The sequence below is a fragment of the Lissotriton helveticus genome, chromosome 1_1 (assembly GCF_964261635.1).
Source record: "Lissotriton helveticus chromosome 1_1, aLisHel1.1, whole genome shotgun sequence".
Taxonomy (NCBI): Eukaryota; Metazoa; Chordata; class Amphibia; order Caudata; family Salamandridae; genus Lissotriton; species Lissotriton helveticus.
Genome location: NC_136057.1, coordinates 803,069,647 through 803,088,859, shown reverse-complemented (window position 1 = coordinate 803,088,859; position 19,213 = coordinate 803,069,647). Strand labels below are relative to the sequence as shown.

General features: G+C 44.1%; 1 protein-coding gene across 2 annotated transcripts in view; it reads left to right on the top strand.

Moving 5' to 3' along the window:
• The window catches only part of SAMTOR (S-adenosylmethionine sensor upstream of mTORC1), a 122,414-nt gene extending 103,501 nt beyond the window's left edge, over nucleotides 1-18,913 (top strand). For both annotated transcript variants that reach the window (XM_078674404.1, XM_078674414.1), the window contains one exon: nucleotides 17,060-18,913. In XM_078674404.1, coding sequence (XP_078530530.1) covers nucleotides 17,060-17,689 — 630 coding nt within the window. In that variant the 3' untranslated portion in view covers nucleotides 17,690-18,913. The remainder of the gene's footprint in view (nucleotides 1-17,059) is intronic.
• The last annotated feature ends 300 nt before the right edge of the window (nucleotides 18,914-19,213 follow it).

Genomic DNA, 19,213 nt, shown 5'->3' with positions numbered 1-19,213 from the left:
GCCTGGAAAAAGCAGTAAAACGGAGAGGCAGGCAGCAGGAGCACGCACAACTGGGCTAAGAGCCTGGAGAAAGCGGCGAGATAGAGGGACAGGCAGACAGCAGGCATGCACACAACAGGGCTTAGAGGCCAGGGAAACGGTGAGAAGGTGGGACAGGCAGGCATGCAGACAACAGGGCTGAGAGCCCCTGGAAAACGTTGAGAAGGAGGGACAGGCGGGCACAAACCGGGGTTGCGAGCCGAGGTTATGCAACTGGAAGGAGGGACAGGCAGACAGCATGCACGCACAAACCAGTGCTGTGAGCCGTGAGATAGCGGTAAGAAGGAGGGACAGACAGGCAGCAGGCACGCACACAGTGGGCTGAGGGCACGGGGAAGTGGACAAAGGAGGGACAGGGAGGCACACACACAACGGGGCTGAGACTCCAGAGAAAGCGATGAGGAGGGACAAAGAGGCACGCTAACAACTGGGCTTAGAGCCCGGAAAAAGCAGTGAGCAGGAGGGACAGGCAGGCAGCCAGCCGGCACTCACACAATGGGTCTGAGAACCTTGAGAAAGCCGCAAAAAGAGGGGATTAGCAGACACTTGCAAACTGGGGCTGAGAGCCCAGGGAAAGTGGTGACGTTGACTTCACAGCCTCACTCTTTCTCTGCTGCTAACAAGGAGCATCAGTAGTTTCCTCTCCGCTCGTGAGCTTGGAGCTTCTATTCCCTTACAAAACAATTATTGCTCCATTTTTTAAATTGATTTCATAGTTTCCTTGCCACGTTATGCCTTGTAGGTCTCTAATATAACACGAGGGTGAACGCAAGTCACCTTCACCATTTGTCTCCAGACTCCTGCCTAATTAAGCCGCTTGTTTTGTCTGGGGGTCGGTTCACAAGCACGCTTGATATGCATGCTAAAAAAGTTTAAATAAGATATTTCGGAGAAAGCAGAAACAAAATGTCATACAGGATGAGACGAACAGAGAGCAGTCTCTAAATGCATGCAGCTAGGGAAAGTAAACGGTATGGAGGTTAACCAAAAGAAAAAAGTTTGAACCACCGACACGGATGGGAATGAGTAGTTAGGCCTCGCGAAACTGATAGGAGAGACCGAGAAGGGAGAACAGGCTACAATTAACAGAAACGTGAAAGCAAACTGATAAGCACACGGACCAATAAGAACTGAAGTACCTTTTAAGATACAGTAAAAACAATAGATTTCACAAGCACAGTACAAGTGCTGTGCAGACAAGACTTAAAAAGGAAGTAAAAATCGCCACTAGCACAATTTGTCAATAAAAGAATTCTCGTTTATTCGTTACACATACTTTGGACAACATTAATAACGGAAATGTTTTCTATGGCAAAGGAACTGTTATTTTTTGTCTTCCACTAATTTTTTCTTCCCTTCATGCACCATCCTTGAGCAAAACTTTACTGCCAGCTATTCCTATAACTCAGGAGATATGAAAGCATTAGTTGGCGGGCACCTCCAAGCAGCAAGGAGCAACATCACTCACTCATTCAAGGCAAATGAGGACCGAGAGAAGGTAGATCTCCAAAACCAGAATACCAATTTCTTTCAGATATGTCACTCGACCCCTCACCATGAAAGCAGGTGTTCGAGGCATATGACCTGCAGATTGCACACTGTGCATAGATCGCCACCTAGTGTTGGGCCCGGATGTTTGCAGTTTGTTGTTGTCCTGAAAAGTTCTTTGGAAGTCACGAGATAGGTGACTCCTCCTTTGGACCACATTGCGCATGGGCATCGGCTCCATCTTCAGATTGTTTTTTTCCGCCATCGAGCTCGGATGCGTTTCCTGCGCTCCGGTTTGGAACCGAATTTCCTTTGGCGCACAATCCTCACCAGTTTAACGGTATTGTTTCGATCGCGTTCCACATCAACGCGATTCTTCACCACTTCGAAGTCTTCGATTCCGGTCGTCGACGAAGGCCTTCGGGCCTACCCAGGCCTTACTTTCTGGCTCATGTTAAGGTCTCCATTCAAGAAGTGTCCTCTATGTGGGTCGACGTTTCCCCACACCGACCTACATGAGGTGTGCAACCTTTGCCTCTCACTGGAGTACGAGGCCAAAGACTGTTCCGCTTGTGCCTTATTCCTCTCCAAGAAAACTATTCGCGACCAACGAGCTCGAAGAACTATGGCTCGCTCGTCAGCTTCGATCCCCGACGACATCTTCGAAGAGGGCGTCGGCATGCCAGAACACCAGCACGCCGAAGAGAGTACCAGCTCCTCAGACGCCGAAAACTCCGACGTCGGTGAGATCACTCTAGCTCAATGGGTCGTAAGTAAGACAGTCGACCTCAACCCTTCCTCGACACCCTCAAGAAAGGCTTTGGTAACACCCTCACCTTCGGGTGCACACCGAGAGACTGCTTCCTATGCCCCGCTTCGGGCCCTGCAAAGAAGCCTACTAAGCCTTCAGGCGGCTCGGGCTCGAGCCAGCCTATTCCCAGTGCCGATTCTATACCGACACCGAAGAAGAAGCCATCTTCCTCAACCACGCTGACAGTTGCTCCGACACCTTAGCACATGGCGCCGAAGACTGGCAGCGGCTCATCGATGCCAAAACCGCATTCTGAGCCGAGTAAAAAAACACCTAAAGCTCCAGATTCACACGCTTCGGAGCTGAAAAAACACCCGGAACTGAAAAAATAGGTTCCGGTTATAGACATTTCAAAAGGGCACACTTCTACACCAAAAGACCCAAGTCCAGCTACCGACTCTGTGCAGAAAAAACCTACGTAGCCGAAAACTTCAACGCCGAAGGATCTGCCCTACTCAGAAGAACTTTTCACACCAGATCCTAATCAGAAAACTCTTGTAAAGGATCCTAAGACTGGTCAATTGACTCTTTGCTCCAAGAAAAGACCACTTGAGGTGCCAGCACCACTTCCTCCTCCAAAGAAGAGAGACATTGCAACATCTCCATTAAGGGTCCCTTCTCCACCACCTCCCCATACTGTTCCCCCTCCTCCACCACATCATTCACCTACACCATCCACTAATCCAGACGATGATGTAGACACAGACTCTGATGACACAGGTGGGGGTGCACATGACCCAGCAGGGACCAATAGTCCCCCCTCAGTCGCCTAATCCATGGGATGATTACAACACCCCTGATGTGCCTTACGTCCCACAAGACGACGTATACCCTTCCAGACCTTCCCCACGAGAGGACACTATAGGTTTTAACCTACTAGTCCAAAGAGGTGCCCAGTATCACGGGGTGGATTTACACACTGATGCGGTGGAGGAAGATTTCCTATTAGACACTTTTGATAACACACAAAGGTCTACTGCCATTTTGCCAATGCTTAAAGGTGTCATCAAGCATGCAACAGAGGTTTTTAAGGATCCTGTCAGGGCTAGGGTCCTCAACCCTCGCATTGAGAAAAAATATAAAGCTGCCCCTACAGATCCAGTTTACATTAAAGGTCCAGCACCATTTGATTCTTTAGTCGTGTCTAATGCACGTAAACGTGCTAATTCTCAGACATCAGGTGAGGCCTCACCACCAGACAAAGAATCTAAGCTTCTTGACGCCTCCGGTCAACGAACAGAGCCACAAGCAGCTAACATCTGGCGCGTTGCTGGCAAGATATGACAGGGCACATTATGATGAACTAGAGTCCATAATGCAGAATCTACCAGACAAATACAAGAATAGGTCCAATGAACTTATACAGGAAGGTAAAAAATATTACTAATACTTCCATTCGTTGTGCCCTAGATGCTGCAGACACCGCCTCAAGGGCAATCCATACCAGCACCCTTCCACGTAGACATGCCTGGCTACGTATTTCAGGTTTTAAACCAGAGGTACAAAACTCCATCCTTAATCAGCCATTTGATGAGACCCATTTATTTGGCTCAAATGTTGACGTGTCTTTATTAAAAATGAAAAAAGACACTGATACAGCAAAATCTATGGGAGCCTTGCAGCAACAAGCTCCCAGACATTCTTTCCGTCGATCATCATACAGAAGCAACATATGAGGCTACTCCTCGGAAAGTCCCTCCATTTCTTACAAAACACCTAGCCAATCCACATTCACTAAGGGCTACCAGAGAGGGGGTTACAGGGGTAACAACAACAAAGGCAGAGGCAAGACTAACCACTCCCGCTCTGCCTCCACCCCTACCCAATGACTTTCCTCCCCTTCCCCCCCATTCCACTCCTGTGGGGTGAAGACTGCAACAATTCCTTCCTGCCTGGACCAACATCACATCAGACAGGTGGGTGCAACAAATTATTCAGTCAGGTTAATTTCTAACATACCACCCAATCAGCGTTCAATGTCAATAGAACATCTTTTACTGTTAAAGCAAGAAGTAGTATCTCTGCTAGAAAAAAGTGCAATAGAACCAGTTCCTCTGCACCAACAAAAAAAGGGGGTTTACTCTCTATATTTTCTAATTCCAAAGAAGGACGGCTCTCTAAGGCCTATTCTGGACCTCAGACCGCTAAACCTATAAATACAGTCAGACCATTTTCACATGGTCGCACTCCAAGTCCTTCCGCTCCTGTTACAAAACGACTTCCTTGCTACTCTAGATCTCAAGGACGCATACTTTCACATTCCCATTCTCGAGGCTCACAGGAAGTATCTCAGATTTGTAATAGACAGGCAGCACTATCAATTCAAAGTACTCCCATTCGTTGTCACAACAGCACCAAGAGTATACACCAAGTGCGTAGCAGTAGTGGCAGCGCATTTACGAAGACAGCACATCCATTTCTTCCCTTACCTTGACGACTGGCTCATAAAAGCCAGCTCATAAAACCAATGTGTGGAACACACTCATGCCACAATCCAACTGCTCCACAACTCTGGGTTCACAGTAAACCGCATCGAGTCTCATCTACAACCATCCAAAGTACAACACTACCTCGGTGCCACAATAAACACCTCAACAGCGCTCGCTTATCCCACTCCAGCAAGGATAGCCAGCATTCAAATTCTTCTGTTAAAGTTTCAACCACAACACTCCCTTCCAGCACGAGTGTTCATGCAACTCATAGGGATGATGGCCTCTTGCATTTTCACAGTGCCCCATGCAAGACTTCAGATGCGTCCTCTACAAGAGTGTTTATCACGTCAATGGAACCAGGCTCAAGGTCAATTAACTGACCTAGTGTTGGTAGATGGTCGGACTCATCGCTCTCTGCAGTAGTCGAACACCAAAAACCTTTCCAAGGGACGACCGTTCCTAGAGCCAGTTCCTCAGATAATGTTGACTGCGCATCGCTCTCCGGCTGCGGGGCTCACCTACTGCAACACTCCATGCAAGGCAGGTGGACACCGCAACAAAAGTTCCTCCACAAAAATCATCTGGAGTTACTAGTAATATTCCTAGCACTAAAAGCTTTCCATAAGCAAGTATCAAACAAAGCTGTGTTAGTCTGCACGGACAACATGACAGCCATGTATTGCATACAGAAGCAGGGAGGCACACACTCCCTGCAACTGTCTCAACTAGCTCAGGACATATGGCGGTGGACTATAACTCAAAACATATTCCTTCTAGCCCAGCATGTTCCGGGAGTACAAAATACCATAGCGGATCTTTTAAGTCGTCAAACACAACAGACCCATGAGTGGGAACTTCATATGCAAGTTCTTCAACCATTTTTCAGATGTGGGGACAACCTCAGATAGACCCCTTTGCCACCCACGAAAACGCCAAATGCCTAAGCTTCGCCGCCAGATATCCACACTCACTGTCCAAAGGCAATGCGATATGGATGAATTGGTCAAACCGATTTGTGTACGCTTTTCCACCTCTACCACTCATGCCACTAGTAGTACGCAAACTACAGCAGCATTCTCTGACCCTCATCCTAGTTGCTCCAACGTGGGCCAGACAGCCGTGGTAAACCACACTGCTACAACTGTCTGCAGTACCGCACCAAAAATTGCACCTGTCTCCACACCTCTTAACACAGAACCGTGGGGAAATCAGACACCCGGACCCAGCTCAGCTCAACCTTGCGAACTGGCTCCTGAAATCCTAGAATTTGGATATCTGAACCTTCCCCAGACTCCATGAATGTCATAAAATAAGCTAGACGTCCAACCACTAGGGCATGTTATGCAGCCAAGTGGAAACGCTTTGTAATATATTGTCACAACAACAATATTAATCCTCTAGACGTGTGTATTCAACACATCATAGGATACTTACTGCATCTCCAAAGATGTAACTTAGCCTACACGTCTATTAGGCTACATCTTGCTGCAATAGCAGCATATCTGCAAAACAGACATCTATCTCTGTTCAGTGTGCCTGCTATTAAGGCCTTTATGGAAGGCCTTAAAAGAATAATTCCTCCCAGAGTACCACCTTCACCTGTGTGGAATTTAAACGTTGTTCTTACACGGTTAATGGGACCTCCCTTCGAACCCTTGCACAAATGTGAACTACAATTTTTAACGTGGAAAGTTGCGTTCCTAGTAGCTATTACTTCTCTGCGGAAAGTTAGTGAACTACAAGCACTAACCATTCAAGAACCCTTCTTGCAAATGCATCATAATGAGGTAGTTCTACGTACTAATCCAAAATTCCTGCCCAAAGTCATTTCTCCCTTCCATCTCAATCAATCTGTGGAACTGCCCGTTTTCTTCTCGCAACCACAGACCGTAGCAGAAAGAGCTCTTCACACTTTAGATGTCAAAAGAGCATTGCTATACTACATCAAGAGGACACAACCCTTTCGTAAAACAAAACAACTTTTTGTGTCTTTCTCACCACCACACAAGGTAATCCCATTTCAAAATCTGGGATAGCTAGATGGATTGTCAAATGCATACAGATTTATTACCACAAAGCTAAACGTTCGTTATCTGTTCCTCCTAAAGCCCACTCTACAAGAAAGATCGGGGCTTCAATGGCATTTTTAGGGAACATTCCCCTAGATGACATCTGCAGAGCAGCTACATGGTCTACACCGCACACATTCACAAAACACTATTGTGTAGATGTGCAAACCAAACAACAAGCTAATGTGGGCCATGCTGTTCTCAAAACATTATTCCAAACTACTGCAACAGATAGGGGTGGTCGCTACTAAGAGTGGGTACTGCTATACAATCTATGCACAGTGTGCAATCTGCAGCTCATGTGCCTCGAACGGAAAATGCTACTTACCAGTATGCATCTGTTACTGCACCACATGCAGAGATTATTTGTAATTTATTGGTCCCAAGTTTCAATCATCTTCCTTTATAAAAGTGTGTTAATGTACCAGTTCTGATAAAGTAGCTCCATTCCACCTCTGCACTGCAATAGAAGCTCTGTATCAGGGCAAAGGGGTTAAAATGAGTGAACTTGAAAAATAAATGAAAATGTTCAAAATTGTATCATTTCACTCCCCAGACCACCTCAAGCTGCCCGAACTCTAGACATGTTTTTGCAATTAAAAATGATTTTAAAAAGCTATTAACTTGTCTGTTGTGGTCCAATTAAGTTTAGGTGGTAAGTAGGGCAAGTGGATTTCTCTAAAGGGCATGTAGATTTCTGAATCATGTTGCCCTTTGGGCAAGCAGATTTTAAAATAATGACACACCCCTGCTGTAGACAGGCATTTTTTACACAGAATTTCACAGATGACTGTAGCAGGCAAGGGTGTTTTGTTGATTACTTCCCTCTGCCAAACCCCATTGGCAGATGTGCACTTTGATTATCATGTGAGGGTCTATGTATTATTTTGCTAACTAACTTCTTAAAAAATTGTAGTTGTAAGACTGTGTATTCTTGATGGATTCCTTGTGGGAAAGCTCATGCTCAACTCAATGTGTGTTGAGTTTTAACTGTGACAAGGCAGTGATAAAGGCGATAAGCCTAATTGTTTTATTGGGAAGAGTTATGTCATATGCCACAGGCCTGATTTGTTTGTCATGAAACGTTATGACCAAGTCAGTTAACCTGACCTTTTTCTTGTGAAAATCATATGTTAAGGCCTTTAGGAGTGAATTGTTAGTACACTGCGTTAAAGCCTCTTGAAAGTTATTTTGTTCTATAGAAGTTCCCATATTACCATAGGGAGCCAAGAGATTTGAGCTTCCCCTCTCACAAAGTATGGGTGAAGTAGAATGGGAATAGGGCAGTGTTAGCCCACTTCAACCATTGGTTCTCTTGCTGTTTAAGTGACCACATTTAGCCGAATAGCATGATTCCATCGACCTGAAATGGAGTGTTCTTCAGTGCCTACTCCTGGCGCACCACCCTTGTAGTTTTCTATGTACTCCTTTTGCAGGTGCCCTTTCCCTTCTTTTAATTTTGTTTTAATAAATCACCAGCAGATTCCACAAGGATGCTACCAGGCCACTTGCTTGCTCCTCACATAATCTGCAGGGCACTGCATCACAGGCAGTTTATATTTCTAAACGAGGTAGCAATCTTGGAATGGTATTGCTCATGCTGTTTCATTGTTTTTCCATTCCTCTGTGGCCACCAGATTTAGTAGCAACATGTTGGTGACCTTGGATTTGAACAACAATGATGCACTATGCACAATTCCATTTCAAGATGGCCACCCTGTGTGATATTTACTGAGCAGCTGGTTACTGTAGCTGGGGGACTCCAGGTCCCGGAACACTCAGGGGCAGGTGAAGGAGCCCCGTTCCATTGCTGACAGCTGTTGCTAGTTGAGCGCATGTTACTCTGACCCGCGATGCAGGACATGCATAGACAAAGCCTGGTGCAGTCTTGTGCCCTAAAGAGCCAGGGAAGTGCCACCCCCTTTGTACTTGTGTTGTCACAAAAGCAAAAAATCTAGTGGTGTTTTTGATAGTCAGTACGGCATTTAGGGCACTATGATAAGTCCCTAATTTATCCCCGATCTGTCGTCCAAAGAAACCGTCACCTCCCGTCTCCGCTATCGTATCATAGTGTCCTAGATGCCATACTGACTATTGACAACGTCACTAGGAATTTTGCTTTTTACATAGCCCTTGTATACAATCCTTTTTGAGGATAGGTCTTTTTGAAATAATTAACTGGATCGGAGATCGATGAGGAATAAGACATTATTACAGCTAAACTCTGAATGCTGATTTACAGGGATCTCTTCGATTATGTCAGTTAAGCTGTCCAACTTCCTAGTGTAAATTTTGAAAACTTGGAGCCTTGAGAAAGTCACGTGGTGACGAAACGCGTGTTTGCAGTTTTGTGTGTTCTTCACAAGAAGGACTGGAATACAACTCGCATCATGAAAAAACGTATATGAGTGTTATAATAAACTGTCATGTTCTAGTCCTTGCAACTTTTTGTGTTATGAAATACATTTATGAATGATTAGTTGATAGTATCTTCTGCATTTCCTGTATTAGGAGGAATCCCTCCTCTTTCTTTGTGCTTTTCGTTAGATGGACAAATTATTGTTTTCAATCTAATTTTAAATATTGTGAGTGCCAGGGTCTCTGCAAACGTTTCACAAGTCACTTTTGTTTCTTGTATCATCGATACTTTAGGTAGTGGGGTATCTTAACCTGAGTGGCACCAAACCTACTTGTTTGTGTGTAGGTTACTTTGCAACACCCACTATGTAAGCCCATTTATCCAGCGATTTTGAGGTGCGACCCTGTATCCACCACTACCTCTCTTGTGTTTTCTGCACCTTCCCTCAGCTCTTCCAGGGATCTTTTTTAAATCATAGATTCCCTGTCCTCCCCTCAGGGAGCCGATCCTATAGTGGAATCTCAAGATCTGTGTGATAACATCTCGGTCTTCTTCCACTCTAAGATCGTGGGTATCTATAGCTCCCTTGAATTATCTAATCAGAGTATGATTCCTTCTGACACTCTGGCTTCACCCAGAGCTCCGAGCACATCTGTTGGATCCCTGTCCAGTCTCCTGTCCTTCCCCTTACTCACTCCTGAGCTGAAAATTCAGCTCTTGGACAACATCAAATCAGGGTCCCCTTTGGATCCCTGTCCGCTTAAAGTTCTCAAATCCTGCCGGGATGCTGTGACTCTCCCCCCTCATGAATGTCATGAATCGTGCTATTTCTTAGGTAGTATTTCCATCCTCCTGGAAATTGGCGGTCGTTAAACTCCTACTTAAGAAGTCCACTCTAGACCCAGGGGTCTTGAAAAACTTCCGCCCCATTTCACTCCTCCCTGCCCAGGCTAAGATGTTGGAATCCCATCTTAATCGACATCTTAGCTCTTTTCTTCAGGACTCGGCCCTTCTTGATTTATTTATTTATTTATTTAAGAGTTTTATATAGCGCAACTAGACCCGGAGGTATCGGAGCGCTTTACATGAGGAATTTAGCATTTAGCATATTACAAACTTTACAGAATTTACATGAAAGATCGTTGCGAGGAAGAGGAAAAACAAGGTTATAAAAATACATCTAATGATTAGATCATTACAAAAACAGAAGATATTAAGGAGCAATGGGAGCGATGGAAAAAAGGGGTAGGGGAAAAGAGGGAGCAGGGAAACGTGGGAATGAGTGGGAGCAGGGAGAAAGGAACTGACAAAGGACGGAACAAGACGGCAGGTCAGGATCAGAGAAGAGGGTGAGAAGGAAGATGGGGACAAGAAAAGGGGTTCTGAGAGAGGGAGAGGAGGTCATCGGAGGAAGATATAAAGAGACAGCAGCGAAAGGACGAGGAGTGCCATGCACCAATGTCCGGCTGGGTAGGTGACGGCCGCGGGCGCCAGACTCCTCTATAGCCGAACCAAGCGGCTCCACCGGGCATCGGCCATGTCGTCTCAACGTCTTTACATAAGTTTCCACAAAATTATAGAATTACACCAGTTACAAGTTACATGAGGAATTTAGCATTTAGCATATTACAAACGTTACAAAATTTACATGAAAGATCGTTGCGAGGAAGAGGAAAAACAAGGTTATACAGATACATCTAATGATTAGATCATTACAAAAACAAAAGATATTAAGGTGCAATGGGAGCGAGGGAAAATAGGGGTCAGGGAAAAGGGGGAGAAGAGCAGGGAAACGTGGGAATAAGTGGGAGCAGGGAGAAAGGAATGGACAAAGGACGGAACAAGATGGTAGGTCAGGATCAGAGGAGAGGGTGAGAAGGAAGATGGGGACAAGAAAAGGGATTCTGAGAGAGGGAGAAGAGGTCCTCGGAGGAAGATATAAAGAGACAGCAGTGAAAGGACGAGGAGTGCCATGCACCAATGTCCGGCTGGGTAGGTGACGGCCGCGGGCGCCAGACTCCTCTATAGCCGAACCAAGCGGCTCCACAACACACCACATTATGCCACTGCCCCACGTCACTGCACTGGACACCAAGTTTGCAGTACGGAGCACAGCAGCCACACTGCTCTACAACATACCTTAGAAACATTGCCAAAAGCCAATAGCTCTTGCTAAAGACTTATAAGGACCCAAAGGTGAGACCTATTGGCTACGCCAACGCTTGTTTAATTCTGCTGATACTTTATCGTGTTACATGCTGTTTGGTGTATGATTCACGGCAAACATTGTCTGCCCTTGTTTTAAAAATGTACAAGGAAAAGAGATACAAAGTTTCACTGAGGCTTCTGGTTGTCGTGGGAACAGGTGAGAGGGTCATTGTGAAGAAGAATCTTTGGAATGTTGGTTTTTAAACTGTGGATGACAATTGAGGGGGAGGGGTGCTCACACTAGCCTCAGCTCCACTCCTCTCGTGTAGAGACGTCGATAGAGACTAAAGAGCGGGAAGAGCCTCTGTGTGAAGGGGGCCTGCGGGAAGGAGTAGAGAAGCTCCATGGAGTCAGCATTGTAAAGGGACAGCATTGATATCTCCCAACACGGTTTCAGGAGCTCCCATAGTACTGAGACGGCCCTAACGGCAGTGGTTAACAACATCCGTTCTCAAGTCGATAAAGGCCACACCACCCTTCTGGTCCTATTAGACCTGACAGCGGCCTTTGACACCCTATCTCCCTCTATTTTGATGTCTCGCCTTAGGGAGATTGGGGCTGGAGGCCCTGCCCTAAGCCTCCTGTCTTCCTTTCTCACTGAAAGAGACCAGAGAGTGAAGCTGGGCCAGTTCCTTTCCACCCCGAAGCCTGTACATTGTGGGGTCCCTCAGGGCTCCTCGTTGATCCCTACCTTATTTAATATCTATGAGACCCCACTTGCCAGGATAGTTAGATCGTTCGGGCTGCAAGTATTATCATATGCGGATGACACCCAAATAATGGTCTCTCTTTCGCAGCCTGTTAAGGACTCGGCTTCGAACTTCAGGAACTGAATGGCGGCGGTGTCTCAGTGGATGATTCAGAACTTCCTGAATCTGAACGGGGAGAAGACTGGGGTGTTGATCTTCGGGAGCTGTCAGGATGTCTGGTCCAATGACTGGTGGCCGGCTTCTCTCGGGGATTGCCCTCCCCCTCCCCCCCGTCAGTTTGCCAAGAACCTAGGGGTTCTAATGGACTCCGCACTCTCCTTTGACCGTCAAGTCAGCAGGACTGTCTCCACCTGTTGTGGCATCATCAAGGTCCTCAGAAAAATTGCTCACTATCTGTCCCCCGATGCCCGGAAACTGGCCACTGTGGCCTTAGTCTCTTCAAAACTTGAATTACTGTAATGCCCTCTACGTGGGCATTAATAAGCGTCTTTATCTATCGCCTTCAGATGGTTTAGAACGCGGCTGCAAAGATGGTTCTTGACCTCCCTAGACGTGCCTAGGCATCGGCAGCCCGTAAAAGCCTACATTGGCTTCCTATTCAATCTAGGATTTCCTTTAAGATTCTTTGCCTTGCCCAGGGGACTCTCCATGGTACAGGTGCTGAGGGTCTTAGGTCACTCATACATCCGTATGCTCATTGTCGATCTCTTCGCTCCTCTAGCAAAAATCTTCTTGAGGTACCTAAGTTCAATAAGGCCAAATGTGGAGGTAGAGCGTTTATCATGGTTGCACCTATATTACGGAACCCCCCCCCCCCCCTCATCCCGAGCTCTTGAGGCAACCCTCTATTGCACTGTTTTGCAGAGCACTGAAAACCTGTTTTTTCTCTGAAGCGTATCTGTAAGATCTCCCCTGGTTTACTATTCTCTACCTGACCTGCTTATGCACCTTGACGCCCTTGGGCTAAGTTGCGCGTTAGAAGACTCCATTCATTCATTCATTCATTCATTCATTCATGTGGAATCTCTCATTAGAGAGAGCAAATGGCAAAAAGCAGCTATCAATATTTCCCGCTTTTTTAATAAGTTTGATAAAGGCTCTTTCTCAGCTTTACCTTCCAGATGTACATTGATTCCTCCCCCAAAAGGTACTCTTAATAGTGCATTGGCTCCTACTGCCTCAACTCCTGTAATTAATGCAGGCCCGCACTTATCAGTTCTCCAGTCATATGTATCAATAGATATGCAACTTATCAAGAGCTAGAGGTTGACCACGGTACAGACCACCTAAATCCCCCCTAAATCGGGCAGTAATCTTGCACTCCTTATTGTTGACCATTTCTCAGTACAAAAACATCTAGACACCATGCAGATGTTTAACGATGAGATATCGAACCTAAAATCTATGGTTTTGAGATTACCCTCGACAGACCAGGTCAAATCCATTAGGCTTGCTTCGAATGAATGGTGTTGTCATGTCTAACCATAGTTCCTGTCAGTCATCTCTGGCTACTTGTTTGCCACAGCCTACTTTTTTATTTATTATTTTACAGGAGTTTTATACAGCGCAAACTTGACCCAAATTGGGTATCAGAGCGCTTTACATAGCACCAGTCACGTTACACTTCTACAACTGAATTAGTTTACATAACTTTACCTCAAGCTTGTCCTACTAGATTTCCAAATCTGCAGCATAGTAGCTAGAGCTTTTCACTCCCCAGAGCTCATAGTCCTGCCAGTAAAGAATTATTGCAATCTGACTTACCCTTTTCTCAGTCCAACCTGGGTGTGCCACTGGTTAGGACATTTGTTGTGAAGACCCACTCTTCATTTCATATGCGCAATCATTGTCCATTGACACATAAACCTAATCCAACCCAGCACAACTGTCCAGGACATAAGGTACATGATCAACGTGCCACAGATGGGTTCGAGGTCCTTTGAAAACAACAATTTGCTTATTAATAAGGTAATTTATTGGCTTTATACCCAGTCTTTCTGTTATTCGCCCAGACGTCATTAGGGAGCACAGGATGCCAATGAGAAACTCTTCCCTGGATTGCAGTTGCCTGGGTCTTGGCAGTGAATGTCTTATCTAGAGCTTGATTAGCATGGACTCCCAATCAATAGTTCCCATGGGATCCTTAATACAATTCAAACTTGAACATTTCCCATAATGCTAGGTTAGATCACCAACCACTCCCCTCGACTTCTAGTTGCTCATTTTCACTGTGGTTTCCAGCTGTGGCCCTTTATAGTCTGGCACCTGTGTTTAACCACTTAATCCCATCTCAATGTCCAAACATTAATCCGCATCATAAAATGATCAGTCATTGCCGAGCTACCTATTTGATCTCCTACTCAAACCCAAATAGTTCCCTTAATTCCATAGATTAACTACCTCGAACTAAGCCCTCTGCACACTCAGTTTGTTTTTTCTCTACTCCACTTGAAACTATTGTTGATTCCTCCTAATGAAATGTTAACATTTGATGTACAGATCTCGATTAAACCGATTCAAGTGCTCTCTTGTAAAGTAGCTGGGATCGCTTATAAAATCATGGACCGTGCTTGGAATGGTTTTTTGGATTCTTTTCACTTCATCCTAATCCAGGAATTTTGTGCGGCATCTCCACTTCATAGAAGAGGTTCTCCTTATGTAATAACGTCTTACCATCTTCCAAAGGTAGACTCTCGGAAGGATTGATTATATTGATACAAATTTCGCTCCATTGTCAATGCAAAATGTTGCACATATTATCTCCCAATGTTTTAGGCCTTAATAGCCCCTGTAAAGGGCATTCTATCAATGATTGAATATCTGTAATCATACAACCCCTAATAATAAGGAATCGCCAACTCTTGTCATTGTGGATAACTTACTCTCTTCGCAACCTAATTCTGAGTTTACGTTCTTATTGGGCAATGTCAGTACCACTTTCGAGCCTAAACATTTTGTAACATCAATTATTGAAATCGAAGATGAAGCCTTGGGAATTCCATCTCTGGAAGTAGGCCCCCTAAAAGTTTGGTCTACTTCTGCCCTACAGTTAGCTTCTTTGATATTCTCTTATGGGCTTAGAGCTTACAAGTGAATATTTGGGTTTGATAAAGCTTGAGCTTTTACCTTCAAGGAGGGTAATATGAAATAACATATTGATTGCCTTGTTATTGACACCAGACTCTTAGTGATTTCAAGGTTCCGTCTAGGGATGAGTGACCACAACGCCCTAGAACTAATACTGACTAGTGACTTCCTTTGTGATCTTTAACTCCCTTCAGCTCAGTTTTCACCTTTTCTGTTTCTAATAACAGGAGGGCCTTTAAATTGCCTACTATTGCAACAACTCCAACCTTTTGCCGGAACGTGTACTCTTTTTCTTGGCCAAGTTTGCTAATGATGACTTTCTATCTTGTCCTAAAAGTGATTCTAGCTAATCATTTTTCTTTTATTAGTCTCTTAAAGATTTTTTTCTTTTTAAACTCTCCAAATCCCTCCAGAATAAACCTTCTACATTGTCTCGTTGGTATGAAAAAGACTGCCGTAGTGCTAAGACATACCCTTTAAGGACGATTAAAGATCAAAGCATAGTTTCTGTCCTTGCTGCTCTCCAATCCTACTAGAGATCCTCAAAGCTAAACAATTCAAATGGGATGAATAGGTGTGGTAAGACCTCCTTGATGCTGCCCAGGGTACGCAAGATGCGTTAATCCTGCGGATAATTGCGCATGGTCATGTTGGTTCTACCACCCAGACCGATCATTTCATACCATCAACAGTCTGGACCGAGCACCTCTCAACCATTTATTCTGATCCCCTTAATGGCCATGCTCTTGTTTCTTTACAGGTGTAAATACCTGTCCTTTTCTCTGTCTGATTCAAAGCTGGCATTTAATAATTTACCACGAGGGAAGGCCAGAACATGATGTCATTACATCCAACCTTTTTAAATCCAAGGTCGACATTTGGACTCCCTATTCAACTCCTTATGAAAGGAAATTCTTAAAGGGGCTGACCTTCAACTTGGGCCAGGGGGCATGTTAACCCCATATTAAAAAAGGGAGACCGTGGCGCTGTTTGATCTGGTACCCAGGTGTACTCTCTGGGTGGTCCTTGGTGATTTAGGCGTTCCCTCTGATATCTTAAACATCATCAGGCTTCACCAAACAAACTTTGTTGGGCCCTGAGTGCGAACTGACAGATAATATTCCCATTAGAAGGGGCGTGTACCAGGGGTGCGTACTCGCACCCACTCTGTTCTCTTTATTCATCTATGGGTTGTCTACTATCTCGATGTTGAGAGGGCAGATGTCCCAAAGCTGAGCAGAATTAAGATCCCTGCGCTCCTCTTCGTGGATGACACCCTCCTTCTCAATAGTACTCAATTTGGCCTCCAAATTGTTCTAACCATATTCGAGGACTTCTGTATGTCAAGGAGTTTGGAAATTAGCACGCAGACGATCAAGCTGATCGCTTTCAGACCTAATAGAACTATTAGTTACCTGCTCACCCTCGGCCAAACTCCTTTGCAGTCGGGTTCCACCTTCAACTACCTTGGGGTAAGGATCACTAGCTCCCTTTCTCGCCCCAGTTTCTCTTTCTGTGCAGTTAAGTAGATGGAGATGAGGCATTGACCTAATAGAAATCTGGCAGGCATTTGATTGTGGCTGGAGAGCAGTAACTGCATTGCACACGCTTGGCTTCCCAAGTGTTTTGAAGTTGCACTCTTGCTCGGAGGGTGTCAAATTACTCTGGAAAAGCAGGATTTTTGCGCTAGGAGTTAAAGTTGCAGTGGCGAGTAACTGTTGCTTTATTAGTTAAGTAACTTATCTAGATTGGGTTTAAGTAGCTGATGGCCGCACAATTTATTTTTTTGGCTGATTAAATGCATAAGAATTCTAATAAGGACAGTGACTAAAGTTTTTTTTCTTCTTTTATCCTAGAGCGTCTACAAATGCGATTTCCTAAATCTGCAGCTGCAGCAGCCTCTTCAACTTGCACAAGATGCTGTCGATGCTTTTCTCAAACAATTGAAAAATCCCATTGATTCCCTTCCTGGAGAACTTTTTCATGTGGTTGTGTTTTCCTTGCTTCTTTCTTACTTTCCAGCACCTTACCAACGTTGGATTTGCTGTAAAAAGGCACATGAACTTCTTGCACTTAACGGATTGCTACTTATAATAACTCCTGATTCCGCCAACCAGAACCGCCATGCAGTGATGATGAAAAGCTGGAAGATTGCAATAGAGTCCCTTGGATTTAAGCGTCTCAAATATTCGAAATTTTCTCATATGCATTTATTGGCATTTAGAAAAGTATCCCTGAAAACCATTAATGATTTGGTCAGTAGGAACTATCCAGAGATGTTGTATATCCCTCAGGACTTCAACAACATCGAAGATGAAGCATACAGTGAAATGCCCTGCTACTCCCGCTCGGACATGGAAGATGAACAGCTAGCTTACACTTTCATGGAGCTACCAGACACTCCGTATGATTCGGACTCGGGAGAAAGCCAAGCTAGCTCAGTACCTTTTTATGAGCTTGAAGATCCTATATTACTTTTTAGTTGAAATTGGTTTAATTATTCACGAAGCCTGAACTACTATATTGCCAAACGAATTCCCCTACTTAACATATCATTAGATGAACTTTAGTTATGCTTAGGGAATTGTGAAACTTTATAATTTGCTGTTTTTTGCTGCCTGTACAATTTAAAGTTTCACCTTGTAAAAAAGCTAAAATACTGTCCGATCAAATATCACCATAGAGCCTGTTATACGGAGCAGTTTCCTAGAATACAGTATGTAATGCTAAAATTTTCCAGAAAAGGTGCTCGTTTAATGTTTGCTACTGTGCATTGAGCGCTAATGCATAGTTCAATTTCTGTGTGTGTGCTGTTAGAGTACATTTCAGACTACTGTAATGTTGTACTGCAGATCAGAAGTCAAGTCGTTACAGTTGGTGTCCTTCTTACCAAAGTAACCACGATCCTGCCATTTTTTTTACCTCTTAAGAAGTTTGTACACTGCTAGAAATTGTGCAGATGAACGTGATAGAGGTCATTCTAAAAAGCTGCCAACGATATAAGACGATGTATATTTTTCTTAAGTATTCACAGTTCATTTTTGTTGCAAAAACAGTTTCTTTTGCAAACGTTTAGCTCCTTTCTAAAGAACATTCATGATATATTTTTATAAATAGCGTGCGTTTTATACCACACGAGTTAGATGCAAGAAACAAATGAATGGATCAAGAGGAGCCCTTTTTCAAAGTATTCAAATTGCACGATGGTATTCACATTTTTGTGCTGTGTACCAGAGTGCATATTATGCTACTTTTTGCAAGTGTTTCATTTGTTTGGCGAATGTCAAATATGAATGGACTGACCACTAGAGGAGTGAATATGATTTTCGCCTTGGAATAAGAATTGCATTTGTTCATTATTTAGTCCATCATTGAAATAGGATTGCTACCACTTTATATCAGTTGATCTTATATTAACTATATGCATCAGACTGATCAATTTATTGTCCTATTAACTTTTTGACAAAAGTAAATTAATCTTGAATGAATTATTAACCATGATTCCTAGTCAATATTTTAAACTTGCATCATTTGAGTTAATAGTCCTGTTTGAAACGTACCCAAACCGTGCCAAAATTGATTATGTGGTGTTCAGCCACGAGCTTCCAAGTAAAGGGCCGTTGCAGAATTGCACAGTGTGAAATTATTTCAAGTGGCTATTATGCTTAGCAAATAATAAAATGTTGCCTCATAATGAGGTTTTACACTAATATTTGTCAGTTTCATTTGTACACATAATGTCTATTTGGGAAAGATATTTTTGAGAAATTGATTTCCATTGATACACATTTAATTTTGGAAGTCATTATGTTCACTTGATTTAATCTAATACTTTATGAAACACAATGCTATGAACCTGTAGTGCCATTGTTTTGTGGTCAAAGATGACAATTCTCTTGCGCTTTTTCAACAGATCATGCACTTTTCTGATACCTTTGAGCAGGTAAAACTGAAAAAAGTTCAGCATGCTGGAAGAAAGTTAAAACTTAATGTATGTGAGACCTGTAGGC